The sequence below is a fragment of the Sander lucioperca genome, chromosome 3 (assembly GCF_008315115.2).
Source record: "Sander lucioperca isolate FBNREF2018 chromosome 3, SLUC_FBN_1.2, whole genome shotgun sequence".
Taxonomy (NCBI): domain Eukaryota; kingdom Metazoa; phylum Chordata; class Actinopteri; order Perciformes; family Percidae; genus Sander; species Sander lucioperca.
The window spans coordinates 12,362,372-12,389,555 of NC_050175.1; the positions used below are offsets into that span (position 1 = coordinate 12,362,372).

General features: G+C 39.1%; 4 protein-coding genes across 17 annotated transcripts in view; 3 read left to right on the forward strand and 1 right to left on the reverse strand.

The window, feature by feature from the left end:
* Positions 1–2,135, forward strand: part of rec114 (REC114 meiotic recombination protein) — a 53,884-nt gene extending 51,749 nt beyond the window's left edge. The window contains exon 7 of the mRNA XM_035999306.1: positions 1,891–2,135. The gene's annotated coding sequence lies outside the window, so the exon portion shown is untranslated. The remainder of the gene's footprint in view (positions 1–1,890) is intronic.
* LOC116037598 (UDP-glucuronosyltransferase 2A2-like) lies at positions 1,317–11,429 on the reverse strand. 12 transcript variants are annotated; one of them, XM_035999297.1, is made up of 4 exons: positions 8,176–8,276; positions 6,579–6,709; positions 5,097–6,406; positions 1,317–2,157 (listed from the first exon to the last, which is right to left on the reverse strand). In XM_035999297.1, exons 3-4 carry the CDS (start codon positions 6,378–6,380, stop codon positions 1,849–1,851), a joined length of 1,593 nt encoding a protein of 530 aa, XP_035855190.1. In that variant the 5' UTR covers positions 6,381–6,406; positions 6,579–6,709; positions 8,176–8,276; the 3' UTR covers positions 1,317–1,848. The 12 variants fall into 12 exon arrangements, with proteins under 12 accessions (XP_035855190.1, XP_035855189.1, XP_035855191.1 ...); XM_035999296.1 differs by lacking the exon at positions 8,176–8,276 and adding an exon at positions 6,961–7,828; XM_035999298.1 differs by lacking the exon at positions 8,176–8,276 and adding an exon at positions 6,915–6,931.
* chrna5 (cholinergic receptor, nicotinic, alpha 5) lies at positions 11,410–23,447 on the forward strand. Of its 3 annotated transcripts, XR_004896839.1 has the most exons (9): positions 12,871–13,420; positions 13,791–13,934; positions 18,242–18,393; positions 18,474–18,518; positions 19,421–19,530; positions 19,851–20,028; positions 20,301–20,996; positions 21,486–21,921; positions 22,138–23,447. XR_004896839.1 is itself a non-coding variant. In XM_035999304.1 (8 exons), exons 2-8 carry the CDS (start codon positions 13,841–13,843, stop codon positions 21,642–21,644), a joined length of 1,434 nt encoding a protein of 477 aa, XP_035855197.1. In that variant the 5' UTR covers positions 11,410–11,514; positions 13,791–13,840; the 3' UTR covers positions 21,645–23,201. The 3 variants fall into 3 exon arrangements, 2 of the variants coding, with proteins under 2 accessions (XP_035855197.1, XP_031137398.1); XM_035999304.1 differs by lacking the exon at positions 12,871–13,420 and adding an exon at positions 11,410–11,514 and having other exon boundaries at positions 21,486–23,201; XM_031281538.2 differs by having other exon boundaries at positions 21,486–23,446.
* A 449-nt stretch (positions 23,448–23,896) lies between these two features.
* LOC116037595 (UDP-glucuronosyltransferase 2B4-like) lies at positions 23,897–26,037 on the forward strand. Its single transcript, XM_031281535.2, has 2 exons — positions 23,897–24,057; positions 24,166–26,037. The coding sequence occupies exon 2, from the start codon at positions 24,173–24,175 to the stop codon at positions 25,766–25,768; it is 1,596 nt and encodes a 531-aa protein (XP_031137395.1). The 5' UTR covers positions 23,897–24,057; positions 24,166–24,172; the 3' UTR covers positions 25,769–26,037.
* The last annotated feature ends 1,147 nt before the right edge of the window (positions 26,038–27,184 follow it).

Consider the following 27,184-nt stretch of genomic DNA (forward strand, 5'->3'; position numbering starts at 1 on the left):
GGGCTTATTCAGGACAGTTGTTGTCTTTATCCACTCCACTCCCCTAACTTGTAGACACAGCAGGGCATCATATTATTGGCCAAAACTGGGACTCAATGGAGTCTTGAATTACTTTTCTTTCTTTCATGAGCAATAAACTGTTTGGATGACCTTGACGGTAAATTGTTCTTGCTCAGATTATCCGGCCTATCACTCTTATGACTCCCAGAGGTAATTTGGCAAATGCTGCAGCTAGCTCAATTTTTTGTACCATGAATTTCACCTACAAAAGTCTCCAGAGACATAGCCACATTCAATAATTAAGGGACAGCTACAGGGGAAATGGGAGAGGGAGAATTAAGCACGACGGCAACTTTCCAAAGCCATAGATCCTATATTACGTACGAGGCTTCAGGTCCAAAGTATTCATCACAAATAACATGTAACTGTTGTTTGGCAAATAACTCACACTCTGCTTGTAAGTATAAGAGCATTTTAAAAGCAGACCTGAGCCAGGTGTTCCTTAGTTACGTAAAGGCAAAGATGGCTGATTTTCTCAGACGTTAAGTACAAATCATAATGCTTACTATCTTTCACACTATTAATGAAGTTGAAGTTTTTTTTGATGATGACATTTATGTTCACATAAAGGCATAAAGACAGTCAAACAGGCATGAGAAATATCAAAAGTAAAAATGTTCATATGGTGTGCATGCCACTCCAGAACATTGCTAGAAAAAAACAGAAATACTGTATTAGTTAATAGCATTCAAAAGCACTTGACTTCTTTATTTTTAAAAAGGTTACATCCATGTTGAAAAAGTAATTGTTTGGTGTGTGTTATCTAAACATGTTGATTTCTAAAATGAAATCTCTAAGCCAGGTGATCAAACTAAAATGAGAGAGGCTTCTCATCATAACTGGAATTAATGTAATTGCATGCGTTGTATTAAAAACCGAGATTGAGCTATCAAAAAATAGTCCATATTACATAATCCTACTGTAAAAACACATTAAGGCTTATATAAAGAAAGGATTTTTGCATATAAGGGCCAGTATAGCTCTGGTGTCTCACTCTAATCTTCAAGTGTGAAATTGGATCTGTTTAAATCTATATAAGCCTACACTTTGCATGGAAGCTATAAGAACATGTATCACCAATACTTTGCAACATTGAGGAAAGTATGTAGTAGTTTTAAAAATGCAAAATATATTGTCCTACAGTGTAAGAGTGAATTTGAACAGTCTTGAAAATCAGTGAAGTTAAGAGATAAAAGCAAACGCATGCAAAGGTTATTTCCACTGTGGGTTAATTAAAGACCAACTCATGAACAGTATAATTTATAAATGCTTTTATTTTCTTCCCTCGAATACAGCAATGTTACTGTACATTTTGGTAACCCTTTCTCCTAAAGGTTAACATTGTATCCATGTGTACTCTGATCTAAATTTGCAGATATCTAGGGCCACATATTCAAAGAGTATTGATTGGTTGATGTGAAACCCTGACTAGAATATTTCAAAATAATGTACTTGCCAACCTGCATAGACAAATTGCATAAAGGTATGACATGTTTGTTTATCCAGAGTATGGGGTTGGTGAAATAACAATACTGTAAGAATATGGTGAAAACAAATATAATCAGCCTTAAACACGTGTTTTTCCGTATTGATGAAATAAAGAATTATAAATCACTGAATGATTTAGGTTTGTTGTCTTTTTTACTATAATCTGACAAAGGTTTCGAAACTCAATGGAAATGTTTTTCTGTTATCTCCATTAAATAACTAGTACAAATTTAGCTGAGCCAACATTGTCGTGTTTTACACATTTAAAGCATATTTGTGGTTTAGATTTCATTGTGATTGCTACTTAGATTTTTTTAAATCACATTTACTTTTTTTTCTCAGACACATGGAGCAGAAACACCTTACTAAGGCAGCAAAGGTGCCCAGAATTATCAGCACAACTCCAACTAAGAAGAGCATCACATCTACAGAGTGGTAGGAATACCAGGGCATTTTGTAGGACTCGGTTCTCAGGTGAGCTGCACCTTTGTGTCTCATGACAAACTCTATCCAGAAGAGGGCGTTATCCAGCGGCTTCATTGGCTGATCTCTGTGCAGCCTAGAGAGTCTCTGCATGTTCATCCTGTAGGAGGGCTCATTCAGGACTTCCTGAATACCCTGAAAGAAGATGTCTTCATTCATACTAAAAATATCAATTAGCTTCCCTGCTCCTTTTACTTCAATTCTAAATATATTATCACGCTGATCAAAAATCAATGGAAGTCCTACAATAGGAACTCCATGATAGATTGCCTCTTGAACGCCATTTGTCCCTCCATGAGCCACGAATAGTTTTATCTTGGGATGTCCTAAAAGGTCATTCTGTGGCATCCAGTCGACTAGCATAGTGTTGTGGCCCAGAGTGGCTGGTCTGTCACCTTTATGCCTCCAGATGACTTTCTGGGGTAATTTTGCAAAAGTTGCAGCAATCTCATCAGCTAGGTCATGGGGAAGCTCTCCAATCAAAGTCCCCAGAGACATGATGATGACCCCATGCTCACCAGAACTCTGCACAAACTCCTCCAGGTGTTCAGGAAGAGGTTTTGCAGGTTTACACTGGAACCCTCCCATATAGACAATATTCGGCATGGTGGGCCGTGGGAATTCAAACACAAAGTCCACTCTCATGAGCCAAAGGTCTGCTGCTTGAAACAGGGATATATAGTCTGCGTCTGGACCTAAATATTTATCAATTAAGCCAACATAATGTGGTACAATATACTGTGTTATTTGATATTCTGTGAAGCCAAAAATGATTACGTTAAGAAGCCTCTCAAGAAAGCTCATTTTATATGAAAGCTCAGCCCCTGTCATTGGAACATAAGAAAGAGGTGAAGGTGCAATTGAGAAATGGCCTTCACCTTGACTAGTCCATCTGACGTTGAAAACAAGAGGTAACCTGAGGTAGTGAGCAAGTATAACACCCCCTGGTATAACAGGGTCTGTAAGCACAAGGTCATATTTGGCATCCTGCAGCGACCGTATCAGATCTTTGCTTTCAAAAAGCAGCTCAAGCATTTTGTTTGTTTTTTCATGCATCTCAGAGGCCTTTTGCACTTGTTCCATTTCCAGTTTAAAACGTGTCCAGGCAGACTTCCCTTCCCTCTGGATTTCCAGCAGCTGGGCCACAAACGTAGTTATAAAGTCTTCATCAAATTCAGAATCTATATTGAGTGTAATTGAAGAATAAAATGGGGAGGTCTCCTTGATGTACCAGCTGCCTGATGATCGTACAACAGAAACCTGGTGGCCCCTTGAATGTAGTTCCTCAATAATGACTTTCATGTTCACCCAGTGGCTTCCGTCCACCGGATAAACAAGAACTTTCCCACCAGAGATCACAGTTGGACAGAACAAGCAGAGAGTAATCCAGATGCTGTTCCAATACATTTTTATTCTAAAGTTGGGAAGAAAGCATATTGTATCTTAGCAAATGCATCATTTTAAATTTTTTTTTTTTTTTTTTTTATCAAAATGCTGCATTTACTTAAATATACAGAATGAGATTTGTATTATTTGTCAGTGAAGGTCCTGCTATTTACCCTCTATATTTAAAAAGTTTATAATTGTTCACGTTTTGCATTAAATAATTTTGCAGTAGTATGTGTAGCCTGCTGCAGTTAGTTTCATCACAGAAAACTGAACTGAAAATCTATTGAATGTCCATAAAAAATGTTCTTTTGAAAAATAGTAGTTCAAATAGTTAGCTATCAGTCACCTATAATGGCTAAATATTAAACAAGTGCTATTGTTACCTTTTTGGCATCCAATGTATGTTTTCCAATATTCTCCTTTGCCAGAGAGCAGAATATGTTCTATTCCTTCCAGGATCCAACCCGAGTAGGACTTTGGTACTGCAATTAAATGTTCTTAAACGCACAGGTGATAAGAAAAGGGGTATAAAAGTTGTCCATGTGTTTAACTCTTAACCTAATAGTAGTAAACGAAATGATTAGAACACAAAAAATTACTTTGAAAACAGCAGGATTATTATCCTGTGTTACAGCTGTTTAGTCACATAAAAGGTTCAGATTGTGCAATCATTTCAGTTTAAACTGTTTATTTTGATGCAATTCCATAATCCAGTCCCGTATATATAAAGCTACAGTAACATTCCATGATAATAGTTTTTTAGTGGGCTACAATACTAAGATGAGTGTTCTTTTGTCTTGTGAAAAATGTCATATTTTAAAATAGCTGGTATTTTTCTTTAAGAGGCTAGGGGGATACTCTAAATGGCTGAAAAACATCACCTGCTAGTAAAAGGTATCAACAAATCCTCATTTAGATTTTTAAAATACATCAATTTCAACAAGCCTTTCAGCAGGGCAAAGTCTTACAGCCCACCTTGTTTTATGTATTTTTATTGACATTGTGAGTCTTTTTTATTTTTCAGAATCCATCCTTTAACATTGTGATTTTAGCACAATGTACTATACAGTATATAGAGGAGTATTAGAGGGTTCAAATTTACAACCAGGGTCATGACGTCAGTTGATCTACTAGTCTTATGGTAGTTTGATGGGAGTTGTCAGACTTTCATTTGGTTGTAACCAAAAGTTCATGGTAAACCGATGCTTGCATAAAGATCAACTAAAATGACTCCACCTTAGACAAAGTAATCAAACAGATTTCACTCTTTCAAGTTGGCAGTCAAAACTGGTAGTTACATTTTATTTCTTTACATATTGTTCTAGAAACTTTCAAGTAACTTGCAGTCAACTCAAAGTACAGTTGAAAATCATTTTTCCTGGTTAGTCAGATTTCACTTTTCTTTTCAAACACAATCTAAAGCATGACCATATCAACACAGCAAAAAATAACAAAACAAGAAATGCAATTGTAAGTAAAAATAGTACGACGTCTACAGAGTGGTAGGAATACCAGGGCATTTTGTAGGACTCGGTTCTCAGGTGAGCTGCACCTTTGTGTCTCATGACAAACTCTATCCAGAAGATGGCGCGGTCCAGCGGCTTCATTGGCTGATCTCTGTGCAGCTTGGAGAGTCTCTGCATGTTCATCCTGTAGGAGGGCTCATTCAGGACTTCCTGTATGACATTCTGAAATATTTCCTTATCCAATTCAGAAACATCCAAAACCTTTGCAACGCCCTTTGCTCTCAGTCTAGAGAGGTTGTCGGCTTGATCAAACACAAAGGGAATGCCTACAATTGGAACTCCATGATATATAGCCTCATATATTCCATTTGTTCCTCCATGACTTACAAATAGTTTAATCTTGGGATGTCCTAAAAGATCATTTTGTGGCATCCAGTCGACTATTAAAGTGTTGTGGCCCAGAGTGGCTGGTCTGTCACCTTTATATCTCCAGATGACTTTCTGGGGTAATTTAGCAAAAGCTGCAGCAATCTCATCAGCTAGGTCATGGGGAAGCTCTCCAATCAAAGTCCCCAGAGACATGATGATGACCCCATGCTCTCCTGAACTCTGCACAAACTGCTCCAGGTGTTCAGGAAGAGGTTTTGCAGGTTTACACTGGAACCCTCCCATATAGACAATATTCGGCATGGTGGGCCGTGCGAATTCAAACACAAAGTCCACTCTCATGAGCCAAATGTCTGCTGCTTGAAACAGGGAGAAGTAGTCTACATCTGGACCAAAGTAGCGGCTGGACAATGCAGAATAATGTGGCCCAACTATCTGCTTGTATAGATACATCCTCATGGTGTAAAAAACAAGGTTTTTGACCCTCTCAAAGAAAGTCATTTGATCTGTTAATTCTGAAGGTGGAAATGGGACGTAGGAAAGCGGAGAGGGTGCAATAGCAAAATGGGCTTCACCGTGAACAGTCCATCGAGCATTAAACACTAACGGCAATCCAAGATAGTGAGCCAGCATCACTCCTCCTCCGTTAGCAGGGTCCGTCAAAACTGCATCATACTTGGCGTCTTGGAAGGACTTCATTAACTCTTTGTTTTCAAATAAGTACATGACCACTTCACAGACTTTCTTGTGTAATTCAAAGAACTTGTCTTTTAACTCCATGTCTAAAGCAAAACGGGCCCACGCAGACCCCTTGCTTCGTTTAATTTGAATACTTTTAGAGACAAAGAGACGAAAGAAATCCTCATTTGCACCACCAGCAATATCCACTGTGACAGTATTGTAATGTGGAGACGTTTCACTGATGTACCAGCTGTCTGCAACACGAATGACAGTCACAGTGTGTCCCCTTGAGTGCAGCTCCTCAACAAGTACCCTCATGTTCACCCAGTGGCTGCCGTCATGTGGAAATACCAGAACTTTCCCACCGTGTGCAGCTGAAATAATGACAGCCAAAAGAGAGATGATGGAAGCCAATGACAAAACCATCTTCAAATCTTTTCAAACGGTGCAGTCTGAAATACAAGTAGAACAAACAAAAAAGCAGAAGCTGTTAGTTAAGTATTCCAGGAAATGTGTGCACAAAGGCGGCTGATATAGCAGGATGCCCACAACAGAAAGCTACAATGATGTTCCTTTCAATTGTCTCTTTAGTTGTGTGGAAAAATTCCTTCTGACAGCCCTCACGTGGATGTAGCACATGGAGCCTCTCTCAGGAAATTAGAGGGCTGTTCGGTGCCAAGAGCTCTGCATGCATATTGTTCTGACCCCAATCTCCCTGTGCAGAAGTGTTTTCACAACCCAGAACTGTCTTCATTCTGCATTAAAGAAATATTCAATAGCTTCTAAGAAAAAAACATTAAATCCCTGTGTAACAAATGCCATGCACCTATTTTCCTATTGATCAAGTGTCTTTCAACAAAGGACTTGATTCAGTAACATTAGCTGGTAAAAGCTAGAAACAAATATTTCCCTTTTAGTACCGAACAGCTGCTTACAACCCTCTCCACGAGGATCACTTACTGTTTTCTCATAAACTGAAAAAAAAATCTTTAAATGTCAAGCTTACAGTGAAATCTTTCCCGGCACTGATGTCAACAAACTCTCTCGCCAGATTGTTAAGCCCCAAACAAAACAAAGCTGACCACTAAAGAGCTTTACGTCAAACCAGTTTGGCTATAAAACACTTCCTGGTTTATTTTGTCCCACCCACAAGACAGTTGCAAAAGATGTGTGTCCCTTTTACTGGGGAAGCTTAGTCATCATGGTGAAATAAGACAGAGCTGCAGTGTTGTCAACAGGAAAGAGTTACTGTATAATGAATATACATATGTGGTGTACTTCATAGTTTGACCTCTAACAAAGTCAGTGCACCATGTTCTTTTAAAATGCAGCAGGACCTTCTGCACTAGAATTACTGATATGTTCCAATACAAAGACAAAAAATGAAAAATATTTCTGTTTATTTATGCCTCAAGATTTGTGCTCCTTAAATAACAGTGGATATTATAGTTGCACCGCATACAGTGGAATTTGGATGGTAGGTTTACTGATTAAGCTGTTTAAAACATTTGCTATGACACATTAAGTGTGACATTTGTGCAACTGACACCTCAGTAAGCAGTGAGTGTGGTTGAATGCCAGTAGTTTAATGTACAATGAGGAATCTAAATCACATTAATATACTGCATGCATTATATATCAAACTCCCTCAGTAGGAGCATGTAAAATGACAGCTTTTAATTTGTTACATACATCTTCTGATGAACATAATTCTCAAATGTACAGACCTGATATAGTAAAATTATGAAGTTTAACTTTCAAAGGCTATGAAACAAGCCTAAGATAATTCACATTTTTTTCAGTATAGCAGTTTTATTCCATATAACAAAGCATCTACAAATCTTATGACAACAAGCGAGAAACAAATCTATAAATAGCAAACTTACATTCAAACCTTCTTGCTTTGCTAAACTTCTGCTTTATATTGTTGAGGAAGGACTGTGCAGTGCTGTATTCAAACCAGCGAGACTGAAAAAACACTTCCTGATATATACGTATATACATGTATTTGTTTTGCCTTGCCCCTGACGGCAGTTCTGCCAAACTGAACATTAAATTATTGTTTCTTTCAGGAACGTTCACCCGCTCAACTCCAAAGTAATCAACAGAAAAGTTCTTTACCATGGTCATACTGACATTCAACCTATTAGAATTGAAGTAATCTGAAACTACAAGACAACATAAACAAGATGTCAAATTAATAAAGATGAACAGAACTCACTCAGCTGAATCTTCAGTCTAAGGTCAAAACATTGACATACACTTTGATCTAAGATTACTTCATCTTGAGCTTCGGATCCGTAATAAAAGGCAAGTACTGATCACGCCTATAATATCATAGTACCTGCATATCCCTGTGCACACCCTTGAGGTAGAGACTCCACCTCTTGGTTTATTGTAGAAGGTCAAACAGTGTGGTACATATTATCTACCCTTAAAAAGCCACTGAATGGCTGCTACTGTGAGACTTAGTAGTGACGTGTTCTTTCAATAAATACCCAGTTTAAAGATCAAGAAATTATTTATTGGATGGTTCTTTACAGCTTACCATTTGGTGATCCAGTATTGTCAAATGTTTCCTTTTCAAATGTATCACGAAAATTACAAACCACAAAATTGGGCATTAACAAAGGCGGTGGCTCGGCATGGCAGACTAAAAAATGCTTCTCACACAACACAAAGCAGCAACACCTGAAGCTGATTACAATTACCTCCTTAAGTACATCTACATCAGTTATGTCAAAAGAAAGATTGCCCCGCCTGGTAGTAGTAGTAGGAGGTGTAGAAATGAAAATGGCTCACAACACAGAACAAATGGGAAGTGATGTATGAGTCAGAAAACACATTTTAGCTTCTCCGGAATGAATCAGACCTTAACAATCAGAGCTGGTCAACTCTCTTTTAGTGATTAGTTTTTCATATAGCTACCTTTAGCTACAATAAGTATGGACAACTTAGATAAGATACAGGGTTTAACCCCAACTGTGGTCTTTCTTTGTTCCCAATTGAGCCCCTGCTACCTCATAATACCTAAACACATTAGGGATTAGTAGCACTAATCCAACTGTAGATTCAAAGTGTTCCCAGTGGGACTAATAAAATAGTTAAATTAATTCCTAGTATTTTACTTCAGTGTTGGTTATGAAAATAGTCACATCATCCATTATAATCATATAATCATAATATAATCAAACAAAATAAAATAACATGCATAATAATGCTGTTGCTTAGTAACTACCAACGTGTTGCTTAAATGGCCAGTCAAACAAATCTCATAATAATCTGTTATAGTAATCCCAAAATCAATTTTCATATTGATACATTTGCTTTCAAAATGTATATTCCTTGAGTGATTAGTCACGTTTCACTTTATGTTTACACAATGTAGTGTACAAACACCAGAAGAAAATGAAAATAGTAGATAGTACAAGTAGCACAGCTCCAGTCAGGAACAAAACTACATCTACAGAGTGGTAGGAATACCAGGGCATTCTGTAGGACTCTGCTTTCAGGTGAGCTGCACCTTTGTGTCTCATGACAAACTCTATCCAGAAAATGGCATTCTCCAACGGCGTTATTGGCTGATCTCTGTGCAGCCTGGAGAGTCTCTGCATGTTCATCCTGTAGGAGGGCTCATTCAAGACTTCCTGTATGGCCTCTAGGAAGTTGTTGTCTTTATCCACTGTATTAATGGTAAGAAGCGTAGCTGCTCCTCTCTCTTTTAGGCGCAGCAGGTTGTCATATTGGTCGAAAAACAAGGGTAGACCCACAACCGGGACTCCGTGATACATTGCTTCTTGAACTCCGTTTGTTCCTCCATGAGCTACAAATAGTTTCATCTTGGGATGTCCTAAAAGATCATTCTGTGGCATCCAGTCAACTATTAAAGTGTTGTTGCCCAGAGTGGCTGGTCTGTCACCTTTATATCTCCAGATGACTTTCTGGGGTAATTTAGCAAAAGCTGCAGCGATCACATTTGCCATATCAGCAGGAAGTTCACTCACAAAAGTCCCCAGAGACATGATGATGATCCCATGCTCACCAGAACTCTGTACAAACTCCTCCAGGTGTTCAGGAAGAGGTTTTGCTGGTTTGCACTGGAACCCTCCCATATAGACAACATTAGGCATGGTGGGTCGAGGGAACTCAAAAACAAAGTCCATTCTCATGAGCCAAATGTCTGCATCAAGCACTAACTGGTTAAAGTCATTATGGGGCCCAAGATATTTGTCACACATTTTCTGGTATACAAGCTTTGTCACCAGCTGATTTTGTGTCAGGCTAAATAGATGCAAACCAATGTTTTTAACTCTCTGAAAAAAGGTCATCTTATCAGTGCTTCCAGATCCCGTTATAGGAATATATGATAAAGGTGAAGGAGCAATGTCAAGATGACCCTCTCCAGCTATTACCCACCTAACATTATAAACCAAAGGAAGGTTCAAATATTTGGCCAATATGACTCCACCACCCCAGCAGGGGTCGGCGAGTACCAGGTCAAACCTGCTGTCCTTCATGTTTCTCATCAAGTCTTGGTCATCTAGCATTGCTGATACAAATTCACCCAGAGCTGCGTGAGCATCAACAAATGTGCCCAACATTCCTAAAGTCATGTGGAGAAAACTTGTCAAGGGAAGAGCCCCCCTTTCAAATTCTATGGCTTTAGATATGATTTCTGTAATGAACTTCTGATCCAAGCTCCTCTCCACGTGGACCGTATAGGTATTGTAATAAGAGGATTTCTCCTTGATGTACCAGCTTTTGCTAGAACGCACAATAGTTACATTGTGTCCTTTCAAGTGCAAAGCTTGAAGTAGAATATCCATGTTTATCCAGTGGCTGCCTTCACTGGGAAAGACCAAGATGTTGCCACCTTGACAGGCTCTGGGAATGAGGACGAGCAGCAGCAAAGCACCGCAGCAAATTATCACCCTCATCTGAAATGAAAACAATGGATAATCAAATGACCATGGGGGGAAGAAACATGTTTTTAAACAGCAAGTGATGGTGTCCATGCTGCAGGAAAATTTATTATTTCTTACTTTCATGATCAATTTGATACAGTATAGCCTACCTCCATCATTCTGTACTGAAACCACTTCTTTTAATCAGGGGGATGGGTTAAAATGTGTGCTTGTGAACGTCGGTTGTTTTGACGTAGGCTAAGTCCTTTAAATTGACTGCGCCTAGTTATATGCCGTCTGTAGTGTGTGATTGCTCTTTCAGCGCACACACACACACACACACACACACACATTTTGCAAAATACTAAAGTAAGATTACAAACTGCAGCAGGATTTGACCACCGCTTTTCTGTCTGAGCAGTACATTTAGCATTCCGTTAACTCATACGGTCTGTAAACTCGCATATTTGCGGTCAAACATTCTTTACACGAAGCGTCTGTACTTACGTGGTCTGTACACGTTTCTCCACACAGGAAAAGTTAGTAAACTGCTTTTCCCACCGTTAGCTGCCTACCAAACTCAGCGAGTCCAGGCCAGTACCATGAAGGAAGGGGCGGTTATACGAGGAAGAGATGAGTGAAACGCGATAAGGAAGTTAATGATTGAAAGCTTTAGTAGTCTATAGGCTACATTGTAGTGTGATGAAATACTTTCGTACGATGAATCATTAATGTGTCTGCTTCGACTTAATGAATTCAAAGGCTGTGCTTTAATAATTGCTGACTATTTGGCTAAAGTGTTTCATTCAGTCATTCATCATCATCTTTATGGCCATTTGTCTGTTTATTTAACCCTAATCCTAACCTCAGTTGACCAGCCAAACACAAGATGACATGATGGCAATCTTGTCATCTTATCATAATTTTGTTACTATAATTATAGTAATAAAGTATTACAAAGCAGGCTACACATGAAATGTAATTTAAATAGGGGTAATATTAATCTGCTCTGGCTTTGTTCCATTGCAGTCTGAACTGCTATAATTTGAGAGCACAACCTAAATTGTTAGTGACCCTGAGTTGGCAGCATTACAGTATCTGGATGTAGTTCTCTTCTTGTCTGTCGTACTGTATGTAGGCTGTTTAAAGCATTCACTGAGTGATGACACAATTAACATTACTAACCAACACAATATCAAAATCTTATAGCAAAACTGCAACATTTTCTGTAGAGGACATATTGTATGTCATTAGTATTATTCATATTAAATATGTTTAAAGGATATTTTATCTATAGGTCTTAGGTCTATATATTTGGATGGATTTGATTTGGATGTATAGTTTGGTTAAGCTTTTGGAGTGTATTCGCTCACACCCATTTTATAAAACATGCAGTAGGTAAAATTGAACTTTGTTTCATGTATGCAATATTGAAAAAGGAGCTTGTCATATTGATGCAACAAGATTGGTTTCACACAGCCTCCAAAACACTGTTTACTCACCAAATTGAAAAGTCACTTCAGGAGTAGGCTAAATTTTCACATAGGCCCTAATGATTTTTCATTTCTTAATAGCAGTAGTCTGAAGAAGCCTTCAAGGCTTTTATGACTATGTAATCATACTTCATAGATAATTCAACTGTAGCCTTGCAGGCCATCCATAGCCATTAGTTTAATTAATATTTAACAAACATAAGATGATACAGAGATTTTTTATTTTTTTAAGATTGAAAATAGTTTGTGTCACATGACTCTGTGTGTGTGTGTGTGTGTGTGTGTGTGTGTGTGTGTGTGTGTGTGTGTGTGTGTGTGTGTGTTGGACTATCATAGCTCCATACATCAAATATATATATATATATATATATATATATGAAATTAAATAAAGACAACAACAAAAATGAATCAAATGCTTGCAAAGTGTTTTACAAGCAACAAATATAAAGTGGAGTGCAATGAAGCAAAACTCCTGTGTTTCTTTACCATGGTCATACTGACATATTTGAATTGAAGTAATCTCAAAATACAATACAACAAAAACCAAAATACAGATTTTTTTTCATCCCATACATCATCTCTGGGTCTCATAATATGCTGTCGCCATGGAAGCACACACACTCACAGATACAAAAAAAACTGAACTGAGAGAGAAGAACTGAGAGAGTATACAAAACGTAGCATCAGATCACAAGCAGAATATGGGTGACCGAGCTGCACTTGCCATTCCCCGATGCTGCTGTGGAGAGGCAGTGAGGTGGCTGCATGGAGGAGGCGACTATCCCCGTCTGTGATTAGTGACCACGAGAATGCTAGGAGAAGGGGGGCTGGGCATGGGGCGGACTTGCTGTAGGAGGAGGAGGAGGAGGAGGAGGAGGAGATGAGGATTTGTTGCCTGTGCCCAATTGGAGGCAGCAGGGAGTGAAGCAGCATCTGTATGAGGCGAGAGAAAGAACCTGCATGGAATGGAGGAGCTCTAGAGCATCACTATCGCTGTCATAAAGACTCCCACCGCCTCCACCACTGCTGCCACTCTGGATTGTGTGTTAATGGAAGACACTCAGAGCAGGTATCGTATACAGCATTGGCATGCTTACTGCGAGAAATGTAATAATTACCTTGGAGAGGGTCAGGTTAGCAAGGTGAGGGTAGAGTGCATTCTTGGCTTTTGCAGGATGCTGAATATTAAAGGTGTGATGAATGCAGTTTGTTATTTAGTATGGACGGCATCAGGATCTTTAGCTTTAGAAAGCCGTTTCACTGAACTAAGCAACTGGGATTGCATGGAGCTTTAGCAAAGGGGAGCAGGAGTAGCTGCCTTGCAATTTGAACCCTCAACCCAAGGCATGATTAAAGCCATACTCGTAATAGCTCAGATGTTTGCCCATTGTACACAAAAGCTACAGTTCATACAACTGTTTTTGATATTTGTTTTCCAGCTCTGTAATGCCCGTGGGACCAGCTGTGTGGATCCAGTGCCACCTTTGATATGATGCTGAGAGCAGGAGGGGCAGCCACCTCTCTCGGACTGCTGCTGCTGTTGCTGCCGCTGCTGTGCTGCTGCCACATGTGCCACTCACTGCGTAAGTTTCCAAACGACTGGGAATGCCTCATCAAATTACCGTGGTGGAACGAAACAGCCTCAGTGTGACAGATGGCATAGTCGAAGATAAGTTGGACTCTAGTGGATATATAGAATGAGAGAAAGAAGATATAGAAATTGGCAGATGGTCAGTGAAGAGAGCTTGCCAAATCAAACAAAAAGTATTGGTGTCAATGTGACCACTTACCTTTTCATATCAAATTTTCAAATTGTTCAGGTAGTTTGATTTCCATTTTTTTGGCAATTAATGATGTCAGCTGCATGGAAGCTGTAATAATTGAGCTCATATATATAAAGTATATAAACTATCCAGCTAAGGAAAGCATACCTTTATTAGTCCCTCGACGGGAATTTCAGTTTCTTTATTCTGTTATTTTACACATTACAAACACACAGGCCTGAAATACACACACATGAACAACAGTATACACATGCAGTAATGGTGAGATGTCAGAGTGAATTGGCTGCCCATGGACAGGCACTCTGAGCAGTTTGGAGTTTGGTGCCTTGCTCAAGGGCACCAAGGGCACCAAACTCCAAAAGTGCCCAGGAGGGGAACTGGCACCTCTCCAGCTACCAGTCCATTCTCCATACTGGGTCTGTACTGGGACTTGAGCCAGCGGTCCTCCAGTTTCCAAGCCAAGTCCCCACAGACTGAGCTACTGTCGCCCCAAACAGCACATTTCTAAACTCAAAAACAGAAACACAATAACCAAAGATTTGTCTCCTAATACATTATGTTTATGCATATGTGCGTATGTGTATGAAGCATATGGGTTTCTTTGCCTTCTGCTATGCATTCTATTGGTTTCTCTTTTTCTGTTATGATGTTTTGCATATTTGGCTGTTGTCATCATTGATCTCACTGTAATCCTAAACCATCTGCATGGTAGGACACCACACATACACTATATATTCCATGTTTAATTTATATGGATTTATTGTTTGTCATGCTACCCACGATACCGAGCAGACAGCATTAACTCAGGTGTCCTTGGAAGTATTCATTTTTACTCAGAATGAGCTGCAAATGATCATTTCCTTTACCTTATACTGTATCACATACATCATCTTTGTGTATTTCTGACTCAATACATTCCATCTATCATACACTAAAACATGACTCCACCAGCTGGATGTAATGTTGTCTATCTGCAGCTTGCATTTCGGTCAAACTAAATGCTGGTGATGGTGGGGGAGAGACTGAAGAGATGATGAATTTGCTTATCACACAGTCATTGATTGAGGGTGTTGCAGCCTTGTCTTTATTGATCTGCACACACTGAGAGAGTGACAATATACATTTGTGGTCAGTCTTAGGGTAGATTTCCAGCCACATTCTCCATCCATAAATTGAGTTTATAACCCCGTTGGTGAATGATTTAAAGTGCCCATATTATGAAATTTGGGGTGTTATGTTGTGTCTCTGGTGCTTCCACACACATACAAACTTTGAAAAAAATCCATCCATGCTGTTTAGAGTGAGATACGGTTTCTGAATGTGTCCTGCCTTCAGTCTCTGGGTGAGCTGTTCAGAATCGGCACGGCTTGTGACGTCACAAGCCGAAACGAGCAGGCTAACCGTAACCATTAGCTCGTAGCGTTAGCATGCTAACGCTAATGCTAATGCTAGCATGCTACCTCATTCTCAATAGCAAAGCACTGCTACAACACACACAAGTTCACCATAATCTACAAAAGAACTACTTCCATGTGCGTCCTCATTTAGAAGTCTCCCAGCTAATCCTGCCTTGTAACTGACCGAAGTTGTAGAAACAGCCTTTCTTTTACTGTCTATGGAGCTAGCTAGCTGACATGATCTACATCTGAGCTACTGCACATGTGCAGTGCAATCAAAGATAGTACAGAAGAAGAAGAAGAAAAGAGGTCTCACTCTGTAGCTAAAACAGAGACCAGCTGAAAAGAGGATCTGCAGCAGTGAGAGAGAGCGGTGCAGTACAACAAAAATATGGTGTTTTTAGAAAATTAAACTATGTAAACCTATTCTGGTACAACCTTAAAATACAATTATGAACCTGAAAATGAGCATAATATGGCTGCTTTAAAGAGCGGGATGAAAGAAATGATGTGTAATTCAAAATATAATCAATATTTCTCTACACTGTAGAGGAGCTCGGCTTCAGCAAAACAATGCACCCGTTTGACTGTGATTAAAACAGTGTCACTGCTATATAAAACAGTTCAGTTTCACTCATCTTGTACCTGCACATTAGGGGGGGTGCAAAAAAATCGATTCACATTCGTATTGCGATTCAAGCTCTACTGATTCAAAATTGATTCATAGAATTCCAAAAACTGATTCATATATTGTTTTTTTTTTTTGTTGTTTTTTTCTCGTTTTGTAATGGCGTGTATACTATTGTCCTGAAATGAGTTTAGCTCGCCATTCCCATAGATGGCGCTGCATCGAATTCACACTAAAGCCTGGGCACTCTTGTTATAATCAAAAGAAGAACGAGTGCAGCAGATGTAGTTTAGTCGGCGCAAACAATGGCAAACCTCACAGAAAGAATTATTCACCCTGCTCCATCCTCATTGAAGGCGAGAGTTTGGGCACATTTCGGCTTTTATAACCTCGAGGGGTTAGATGGAACTTAATAGGAATCATGCTATATGCAGGCTTTGCAAAGTGAAGGTTAAGTATTTTGGAAACACCACAAACTTGAGAAATCACATGGTACGCCATCACCCAGAGATTAACATTAAAGACGTGGATGAACAACTACCTAAAGTACCTAACATACCAGTCAACCAACGCACTCTCTTTCAATGCTCTAAACTTCCACCAAACTCTGAAAGAAAAGCTCTTTTTATTTAACAGTTTTATTTTATACTTGAATTAAATGTATTTGAAAGCTGGCCAAAGCTTGGCACTTTGCAGTTTTTAGTTGCAAAAGTTTTTATTTTTGTATGAAGACATATAAAGTAATATCAAACTATATTTAATTTGTTGCATTTCTTTTCTTTTAAATTGTATGTTTACTGCAATCACATGGGAAAAGTAATTACATTTACATACTGTGAATTGTTTTTTTTAATCGAGAATTGTTTTTGAATCGAAATTTGATTTTGAATCAAATCTTGAGCCTAAAAATCAATATCGAATTGTGACATTTTCAGAATTTTGCACCCCTACTGCACATAATGCCATAACTACATGTCTTGGCAAATTGTTTTATGTCAAAGTACAACAAATAATTGGACACATTTTGGGGTCAATATACAATAATTAGCTATATCACCAGCATCAGTCCACAGACATCTTTTTTGACCTGTAGCTCTTGTCCTTTTTGACACGCAACATACTTCATTTCATCAATTTACTGTATCCTTCATTACAGTTACACCTATTCTCCCAAGATCCATTGGTAAGCGGTTATTCATTTAATAAAAAGCATGCACCCTGACTTGAGAGTGCATGCATTATTTACACTCACCAATGCATATGAGTTCCAGTGCAAAACAGGTAAATACTGTAGGCATACCAGTTTCTTACTGTAGTGAAGGACATGCAGTAGGAATAGGAAGTGGGCCAAATCTCTTTTTCCAATCATATAAAAAAAAAAATGCTTAGTTGGTATACCATTCATCAACAGCCTTGTGTGCAATGCATTGTTACCAAAGTGCTTTTTTATGGAATAACAGCTTGCAGCTATGGAATAATAACAAGTGACAATATAAACACCAGACTGGAGCTCCTTTGAGACTCATACTGTATTTATCTGGACAGAGCACAGCACTAAGAGAAAACATAATTCTGTTGAAATAGGTTGGCTCTAGTTGAAAGGCAAGCTGCTAAATGATATAAAAAATACGCTCCGTTTATGAACTCCTGAATATTATCCTTCTTTCTGGTAATGGCTCTATCACAGACGCTTAACTGAATCAAGGACACCTGCATTCAGAGAAGGGTCAATCGAGTCATTTTGGCTTTCATACATAATGTGTTATTAGGATCCTTCCTGGATCTTGTATATTCTGTGTGTGTTTAGGTCAACGCTTTTGTTTATTCTGCCTCTTGAAACCAAAGCTTTACCACGGAGATCTTATTCAGAAACTCCAAGTGGCATACACACTGTAAAGTCAGAGAGGTAAATGCGGTGCTGTTTGAGAGCAATGCTAGAAACAGACCTGGTAACGGACTCATCATCAAGCATGGGACTACTGAATAAATCAAAGGTTCTGTTTTATTTGCTGAATTATCTACAGGTTAATATAAGTTTGTAATTTTTTGATTAAACCTTTTAAATTTCCCCCACCTTTTAGGGGTTCCAAAACTCTCCTCCTTTGCAAAAGCAGAGGACAAGCTGTTCAAATACCTCTTTGTAAACTACCAGAAATGGGTCCGTCCAGTGGAATACCTCAACCAGACGATCCGTGTGAAGTTTGGACTGGCCATCTCCCAGTTAGTTGATGTGGTGAGCACAGAACAGCACTCATTATTGATATACCTACTTTTTAAATTGAAATGTTAACTTTTGTTGTTTGACCGTTCTAGGATGAGAAAAACCAGCGAATGACAACCAATGTATGGATGAAACAGGCAAGTAGAGCTACACATCCAACCTAAACATTACATTTCACCATCATCAGAAAACATACAGGTAAGGTTGTTAGGGTATGGCTGTTAGTGGTGACTTTGTGGTCAATGAAATATTCTAAAACAACCTCTGGCCTTACATGGCATTTAGTCATCCCTTTTTAATCTGGTCTGGTGGCATTTCGCTGACAGTCCTCATCTATATGAGTCCTTTCGGCCCTGTGCCCACGCACCTGCCTCCACAAGCCGCATCCTCCCCACTCCTGCTCCTGTCAGCTTATTCATGGTCTCTGGTGTCCTGTCTGTCATGCATCTTTTGAGTTATCCCCACAGACCAGACTCTGCCACCCGGCTCACTTGCTCCCTTTCACAGTGATGGATTGCATTATGCAAAAAGGGTGATGGAAGGGTAATGGCCCCGGTAGTGATGTCTATCTATCATACTTGTAATTTTCAAAGTCTGTCATATTTAGTAATTGTATTTTATCTCCTTCCTTTGGCGGTCACCTTTTTGATTTAGAAAAAAAATGCTGAGCTTTAGCTTTTTTTGATACACTGGTTAACCCTCCAGATTATTCTCTTACAAGGTACTAACCATGTAAAGCATATTTAAGCCAAATCAAATCAATTTTGTAGTTAATAATCTAATAACAGTAAATTGTGTTAACAACGTGTTGATTTGTTAGCTTTAGATGTGCTGGTGGGCAGATTTTGTTACCAAAGAGCCAGGCTGGCTGTAGCTTCTTAGCATACAGACAGATGCATGTTATCAATATTCTCATCTCGCCCTTGGCAAGACAGCAAATAAGAATATTTTGCAAAATGTCAAACCCATCCTTTAAAGCACTTCCATTCCTTTAAAGTGTAGAGTTTATGTGTTGAGTTTATTAATTTATTTTATGTAGGAGTGGCTTGACAGGAAACTCAGATGGAACCCTGATGAATATCTGGGGATCACAACTATCCGAGTCCCATCTAACAGGATCTGGCTCCCTGACGTGGTATTGTATGATAAGTATGTGTCATTATACTGTGTATGGAAATGGAAATGACATGCATGTCCTGCATTTTATATTTTTCAAAATGTATACCTATAACAATCATGACCATACTGATATGCTGACAGCACTGTATCATACAAAATCTTTGAAGGATTTTAAAGGACCTACACAGAAAGAGTACAATCTAAAAAATTCCAAGTGTGGAATAATATGTACACCTTGAAAGAAACGTGCAGCTGTGCATGAATTAGAAGTTCTAACAATGACTATAAATCAACTAATCTAGCTATCAGTTAATCTTTCAGATGAATAAATGTTTTGTTTTTTTCAACAGTTCAGATGGGCGTTTTGAGGGTACTGTCACCAAGGCAGTTGTTAAGTATGATGGAACCATATCATGGACACCACCAGCCAATTACAAGTCAGCTTGCACCATTGATGTCACCTTCTTCCCTTTTGATCTCCAGAACTGCTCAATGAAGTTTGGCTCCTGGACATATGATGGCTCCCAGGTGAGTCTCTACTCTACAGTATGTTATTGATAGTCCAAGACCCTAACAGAATCTGCGGGTTTCTTTACAGTTTTCAGCAGTGATACAGAATGAAAATCTGCGGATTAAGCAGACTGTTTTCTTTTTGGGGTGGAGATGTGTTAACATGAGTTTTAATTCTTTAAATTTGTTTAAAATCTGCGGGATATTCTGTGAAATTCTGCATCCACAGATTCCGTGTGGCCCTGGTCATGACCAGTGATTGACATGAGATTTCACTCCGTATTTAACAGGTGGACATAATTCTGGAGGACTTCCACGTGGACAAGCAGGACTATTTTGACAATGGTGAATGGGAGATAGTGAAGGCCACAGGCAGCCGTGGTCTAAGGACAGCCGACAGCTCTTCCTATCCTACCATCACCTACTTCTTCATCATTCGCCGGTTGCCTCTTTTCTACACTCTCTTCCTCATCATCCCCTGCATTGGCCTGTCCTTCCTCACCATCCTTGTCTTCTATCTGCCCTCCAATGGCGGTGAGAAGATCTCCCTCTGCACCTCAGTTTTGGTGTCGCTCACAGTTTTCCTCCTGGTCATTGAGGAGATCATTCCTTCATCTTCGAAGGCCATCCCTCTCATCGGGGAGTACCTGGTCTTCACTATGATCTTCGTCACGCTCTCCATCATCATCACCGTCTTCGCCATCAACATCCACCATCGCTCCTCTTCTACCCATCACGGCATGGCACCCTGGGTGAGGAGGATCTTCCTGCATCGACTGCCTAAGCTGCTGTGCATGCGCAGCCATGTGGACCGTTACGACCCAGCTGGAGTAGCCAGAGCAGGAGCAGCAGTAGGACAGGGTGTGACGGAGGACTCAGCACCTGAACTGACACCTCGGCTCTACACCAGGCATAACCTACAAGCAGCGTTGGATTCTATTCGCTACATAAACATGCATGTGGTTAAAGAAAATGAGGTCAGAGAGGTGAGTATGTTGGATTGCCACTGATATCCACTGCTGCTACTTATATTCACACTGTACTTATTTATGTTCATACTGTATTTATATTGACACTGCACTACAATAGAATTTGTACAATCCATTTGAAACAATCTTTTTAACCAACTCTTACTTGTAACCTATTCTCACTTCTACTTAACATTTTTATTTATTTATTACTGTAGCTATGTTACTTTTGTTACTTTATACACTTATTGACTTTTCTTACTCTTATTTTACCTTGCATTTGACTGTGAGCAACTGCAACTAAATAATTTCCCTGAGGGGATCAATAAAGTATTCTGATTCTGATTCTGATTTTTGGCCCCATACTTACTTACTGATGTCAAAAGCTGTAATAAACCTCATAAGATGAGAAAATGTATGTTACTTATTCACCACATAGATTCTCAAAATGTATGTCATGTCTCTGTGCATAACTATAGCGTTGATGTGCTTCTTTTTTTGTACCAGGTGGTTCAAGATTGGAAATTTGTAGCCCAGGTCTTGGATCGAGTGTTTCTTTGGGCCTTCCTCCTGGTGTCAATCCTGGGCACTGCTCTCCTCTTCATCCCAGTCATTTACAAATGGGCCAACATCATTGTCCCTAACCATGCTGGAAGTACCCTCTAAGAGCCACAGTTCAACTTACAACAAATGGAGGCAAAGCACATTAACAGCTCGTTATGGGTCCCATTGTGAGATTTGAAAGACTGAGATACTGTGATTACCACTCAGATAGGGCCCTGCTCTGCTTATCCACAGTCATTCTGTAAGCCACAGCTGTGCCAGAGATCCAGCTGCAGATTTGGGGACTCGATTGCTGAGTGTATCTCACAGACACATGGTTTTGTTTTGTTTATTATGTATTTCTGAGTTAAGTAACGATAAATGAAAAGACTCAATTGATGTATTACGAAGAAGAAAAATCTGCCATTGTCCACATCTCACACATCAATAAATTTCAATACATTGCACCTACTATACTTGCTGGCATCATAGCGTGCAGATGTATCTTTAGGTCTTATAGAGATTCGTAGATACAAAATAGCAAGACAACATGTCCTAACAGGATCATTTCGGAAAAATGCCCCAGTGATGCCTCCTTTGTTTTTGCAGGTTACAGGACACAGTGATGAATATCAATTCAGTTTAATTAATTTCAATATAACTTTATTTATCTCTTTAATTACATGGCAGCTTGCCACCCAGATTGGCAGATACACACACTAGTTAGACACACACAATAGTTAGGAGAAGACCATCATTCTCATTTTACATACTACTCTGTGTGCATATCAGCTGTGTATAACATTTGGAAAAATGACCACTTTATCTGTGGGGCATAGTTCAAATAAAAGTGATAGTTTAACTTTGCTATCCTGTAATTCCAGTTTCACAAATGTGATCAAGAGCAAAATCAAGGAAGTAAGAATAGAACAACATATTCCTTCCTTCTAATAAAAGACGTGTATTTTTAAGTTATTTCTCCTCCTGTGTACATTCAGAAGACCACAGTCACACAAACACAATCTATAGATCATAATTCAGTGAGTGCCACGCAGGTCAGATACTACTCTTCAGGGATACACATAGATAACAGAGTTAGATAATAGTTTCTCTATTCGTTCTGCTTGACTGTGCGTGAAAGAATGGGTGGCCTTTCTTGCCCAGACTTGAGTGTCTCTGGCAGCCCTTCCTTTCAGCCTGAGGACAAATCCCACATTCTTTATGGGACTGTAATACAATCCTTAGTAACAGATTAGTGCAGAGGCACTGTGGGTCCAGGATGTTTTAAGCCTTATGTAGCTCAGCACAAAAGTTAGCTCCATCAAAAGTGAAAATAGGTCTAATAACAACTCCAAATCTGTCTTGTTATTGTATTGGTGTTGCATGCAGATACCTCAGATGATGTAATACTGTAGAGAAATGTAGTAAAAGGCCTTAGGTTCCCTACACCACTATCAACCTCTCCAATAACCAGGAAGACTTTCTGTGTTTGGGCAGCTGAGCAGCTCAGCCTTTGGTTGAGCCTGCACTGCCTCTGCATGGCCATGTCTTCACATTACAGCTGAAAAAAATCAACAAAGGCACCGCCAGCACGAACATGTTGGTTATTGTAATGATAAAATCTGTAACATTCCAGTTCCAGTTACTGTTCTGCTAAATATAGAGACTGTAAATAAAAATGGCAAACAAAAAACAAGCACAGATAGAGAATGTAAGGCATTTTTTTGTCTTTTTATTTAATCCAAACAAAGATGGATGAGACGAATTAAGGGGGAAAAGAAGAGAAGAGTTCAGCAAGTGAGGGCTTCTACTGAGTTGGTCAGTTTAACAGTTTAACATTACCTACTATCTACCTTTATCTGTTTCTTGGCCCCGGATTCTGTCAATTCCTTCATATCAGCCCCATACATTTTTTTCTATCTTGTCTCCACCTGTCTCCTTTTTTATAATAGGTATAAAGGTTTTGCATGGAATTAAAAATGGTGAAAAACATCTACGGCTGAAACAAATACCAAAACATGGAATGCATCTGAGGCAGAGTTGCACATTATGGCACCACACGTGGGTTGATTGGATTTTTTTTTCTTGGCAATAGTAAATAAATCCACCCACAAGTCAGATTGGTCTGGGATCCTGAGGGGAGAACATGTTACACCAACTTACATGTACTTTGGCATCTAACAAAATACAATATGAAACTATTAAAGTAACAAAGGCTTTTCATCTTATTGGTGATTTTGTATGTGCATACCTTTCAAAATCCACTGTCATTGACTATATATATATAATCATCATAATCAGAACAGTATTTACACAAGGAGGTACAAATAAGTAGCTCCAACACATTTCTGCCCACAGCTTCAACAAAGAGGCCACATTGTTGTCAATCCCTGAAGAAAAGCCCAAAGAAAAGTTTATCTATAATCCCCTTATATAAGCTTTTCTGGAACTTATAGTTATATATTCAGTGGTAACTTTGGTCTTTCACACCAACATTGACGCACATGCATGCTCGGAGCTACTTCATGTAAAACAGGTATGTTGCCGTTTAATCTTACGTATGTAATACGTGTATTTTTATGCCATTTAAAGCTAGTTTTCTTATCCGGAGGGATTAAAAATGCTGTTTTTTTCTGCCTTTCAGGTTAAATATGCCCTCCCAAGGAAATGCAGCTTTTCTACTTTTATTATCTATTGTGTTCTTGTCGTGGAGAATTTGTCATGGAGGGAAGATTTTGATTGTTCCTTTAGAGGGAAGCCACTGGGTGAACATGGACATTATGATCAAAGCCCTCCACTCTCGAGGACACTCTGTTGTTGTGGTACGAACCAATAAAAGCTGGTACATCCAGGATAACTCTCCGCACTACCGGACCATCACAGTTCCTGTCACTGAAGCATTTAATCATGACTTCATTAACTCAATCATAAAAAAGATCATTGATATAGAAAGGGGAGAGAGCTCACTTTGGAGCTTTGCAAGTTTGCAGGCTGAGATGTTTACTGCCATGTTTAACATGCATCGAATAATGTGCAAATTTGCTACTAACATGTTTAAAGATAAATATTTAATGAATAGTTTAAATGAGAGTAAGTATGACCTGGTCCTTACTGACCCAGCATGGGGTACAGGTATAATGTTGGCTCATGCTCTTAAGCTACCTCTGGTCTATAATGTGCGGTGGATAACTAGCGGAGAAGGACATATGGCCATTGCACCTTCTCCTTTATCTTATATCCCATTGACAGGTTCAGGACTGTCAGACAAAATGACTTTCATACAAAGAGTCAAAAATCTCATTTTCTCTGTCATTTGGCAAGCTCAGGATGGATTTTTAATTCACCCTCAATATCAAGCTGTTTGTGATCAGTTCTTTGGCCCAGAAGTCAGATATAGTGACTTATTACAGGGAGCAGATCTGTGGCTCATGAGAGTGGACTTTGTCTTTGAGTTCCCTCGACCCACCATGCCTAATGTTATCTATATTGGCGGATTCCAGTGCGAACCAGCAAAACCTCTTCCTGAACACCTGGAGGAGTTTGTACAGAGTTCTGGTGAGCATGGGGTCATTATCATGTCTCTGGGGACTTTTGTGAGTGAACTTCCTGCTGATATAACAAACGTGATCGCTGCAGCTTTTGCTAAATTACCCCAGAAAGTCATCTGGAGGCATAAAGGTGACAGACCAGCCACTCTGGGCAACAACACTTTAATAGTCGACTGGATGCCACAGAATGATCTTTTAGGACATCCCAAGATGAAACTATTTGTAGCTCATGGAGGAACAAACGGAGTTCAAGAAGCAATGTATCACGGAGTCCCGGTTGTGGGTCTACCTGTGTTTTTCGACCAATATGACAACCTGCTGCGCCTAAAAGAGAGAGGAGCGGCTACGCTTCTTACCATTAATACAGTGGATAAAGACAACAACTTCGTAGAGGCCATTCAGGAAGTCCTGAATGAGCCCTCCTACAGGATGAACATGCAGAGACTCTCCAGGCTGCACAGAGATCAGCCAATAACGCCGCTAGATAACGCCCTCTTCTGGATAGAGTTTGTCATGAGACACAAAGGTGCAGCTCACCTGAGAACAGAGTCCTACAAAATGCCCTGGTATTCCTACCACTCTGTAGATGTAGTTCTATCTTTCCTGGCTACTGTTGCAGTGATTACTTTTCTCCCTCTAGTGTTTGTCAGATATGTGTGTCTTGAGAAATGTATGAAAAGAAAAACCAATAAGAAATGACAATCACTGACCTCTGTCCTGCTCGTTCTACAAAAACATTATACGTGATTATGTCGTTACGGATTATTTTTTTAATTAACTGAAATGGAATTCATTACATTTTCATAAAACGAAAAATACAACATAAAACAGGTACACCCATGTGCACTGGTTAATGGTCCCATTCAAGGAACAGCAGTGATGGTTTGGATGCATATGTGAGCCTTCACTGAATAACAGGAATTTGTAATTCTACTTTTCCATGTAGGATAAAGATTGGTTGTGTAAGAGTTTTTCCTCAAAGCTGTGTAACAATGAGAATAGGCCAGGCCTCTTCCAAGGAGGGGCAGGGTGAAAACCAGTGTGACACAATCCAGATTCAGGTTAGGCAGGCAGAGCAAGCACTTAGAAATGCTGATTAGAGGTTGACTGAGCCACTTGCTGTTTGATTAGATGTTTTCTTTCAATGCAGGCTGCTAATACTGCAGTCACTCATTATGAGTAACACGTTTATTACATTTTAAGGCTTAATGGTAGGTAAAACCTGAGATAGTTTTTCTTCCACGTGATCTGGTACGTAAGGTGACCTCACATGTTCAGAAGAAAAATCGCAGTGAAAAACAGTTGACATGGCTCACAGTTAAAGCCTCTATAATAATATTATTGTATCTTTATTTCAGACTCACAAGTAGGTCCATAACAGGAAATACACAAATGAAATATATTAAAATATGTATATGAACAGAATTGTGTACAGAAGTAATTATCTGTGCATGAAAATGGCCAGGAGTGTTGGTATATTGAGCAAAACTAGATACATATTGAACCAAAATACATTACATACTGCACACTTATTTTACCATATATGTTATATTGTGTGGAAGTTTGGGGAAATACCTACAAAAGCTACTTACAAAATATTTGCACATTGCAAAAAAGAGCAATCAGGATAATAAATCACAGCGGGTATTATGAGCACACTAATCATCTGTTTTTTAATTCACATTTTCTGAAATTTATGGACAATGTTAAATTTAAAACTGCACAATTTATGTTTAAAGTTAAAGAAAATAATTTACCATGTAACATATGCGCAATGTTTAATGAAAGAGACGGGGATATCATCTAAGAGGACAATGTATGTTCAAACAACCTCTTGTGCGTACTGCTGTTAAAAGCATGTGTGTTTCAGTCTGTGGGGTGACCTTATGGAATGGACTGAACAATGACAACAAACAGGGCCATAATATCATTCAGTTCAAAAATAGATTAAAGAAACCAATGACCAATACAGAAAAGAATAGACCGAAATGCAGGAATGGAATTGTTTGGTATTGTTGTATTTTGTTGTATTGTTGTAAGTTATTGTAAAACCTGAAAAATTGTATGCTGTATTTGCATGTCTATTTGCTTTGTAATAATATGATTTTGTGAAAT

Coding starts and splice junctions, on each gene's coding strand:
- chrna5 (XM_035999304.1), top strand. CDS start 13,841: ATGATGCTGAGAGCAGGAGGGGCAGCCACCTCTCTCGGACTGCTGCTG. Junction 13,935..18,241: donor CCACATGTGCCACTCACTGC/GTAAGTTTCCAA, acceptor CCCACCTTTTAG/GGGTTCCAAAACTCTCCTCC. Junction 18,394..18,473: donor TCTCCCAGTTAGTTGATGTG/GTGAGCACAGAA, acceptor TGACCGTTCTAG/GATGAGAAAAACCAGCGAAT.
- LOC116037595 (XM_031281535.2), top strand. CDS start 24,173: ATGCCCTCCCAAGGAAATGCAGCTTTTCTACTTTTATTATCTATTGTG.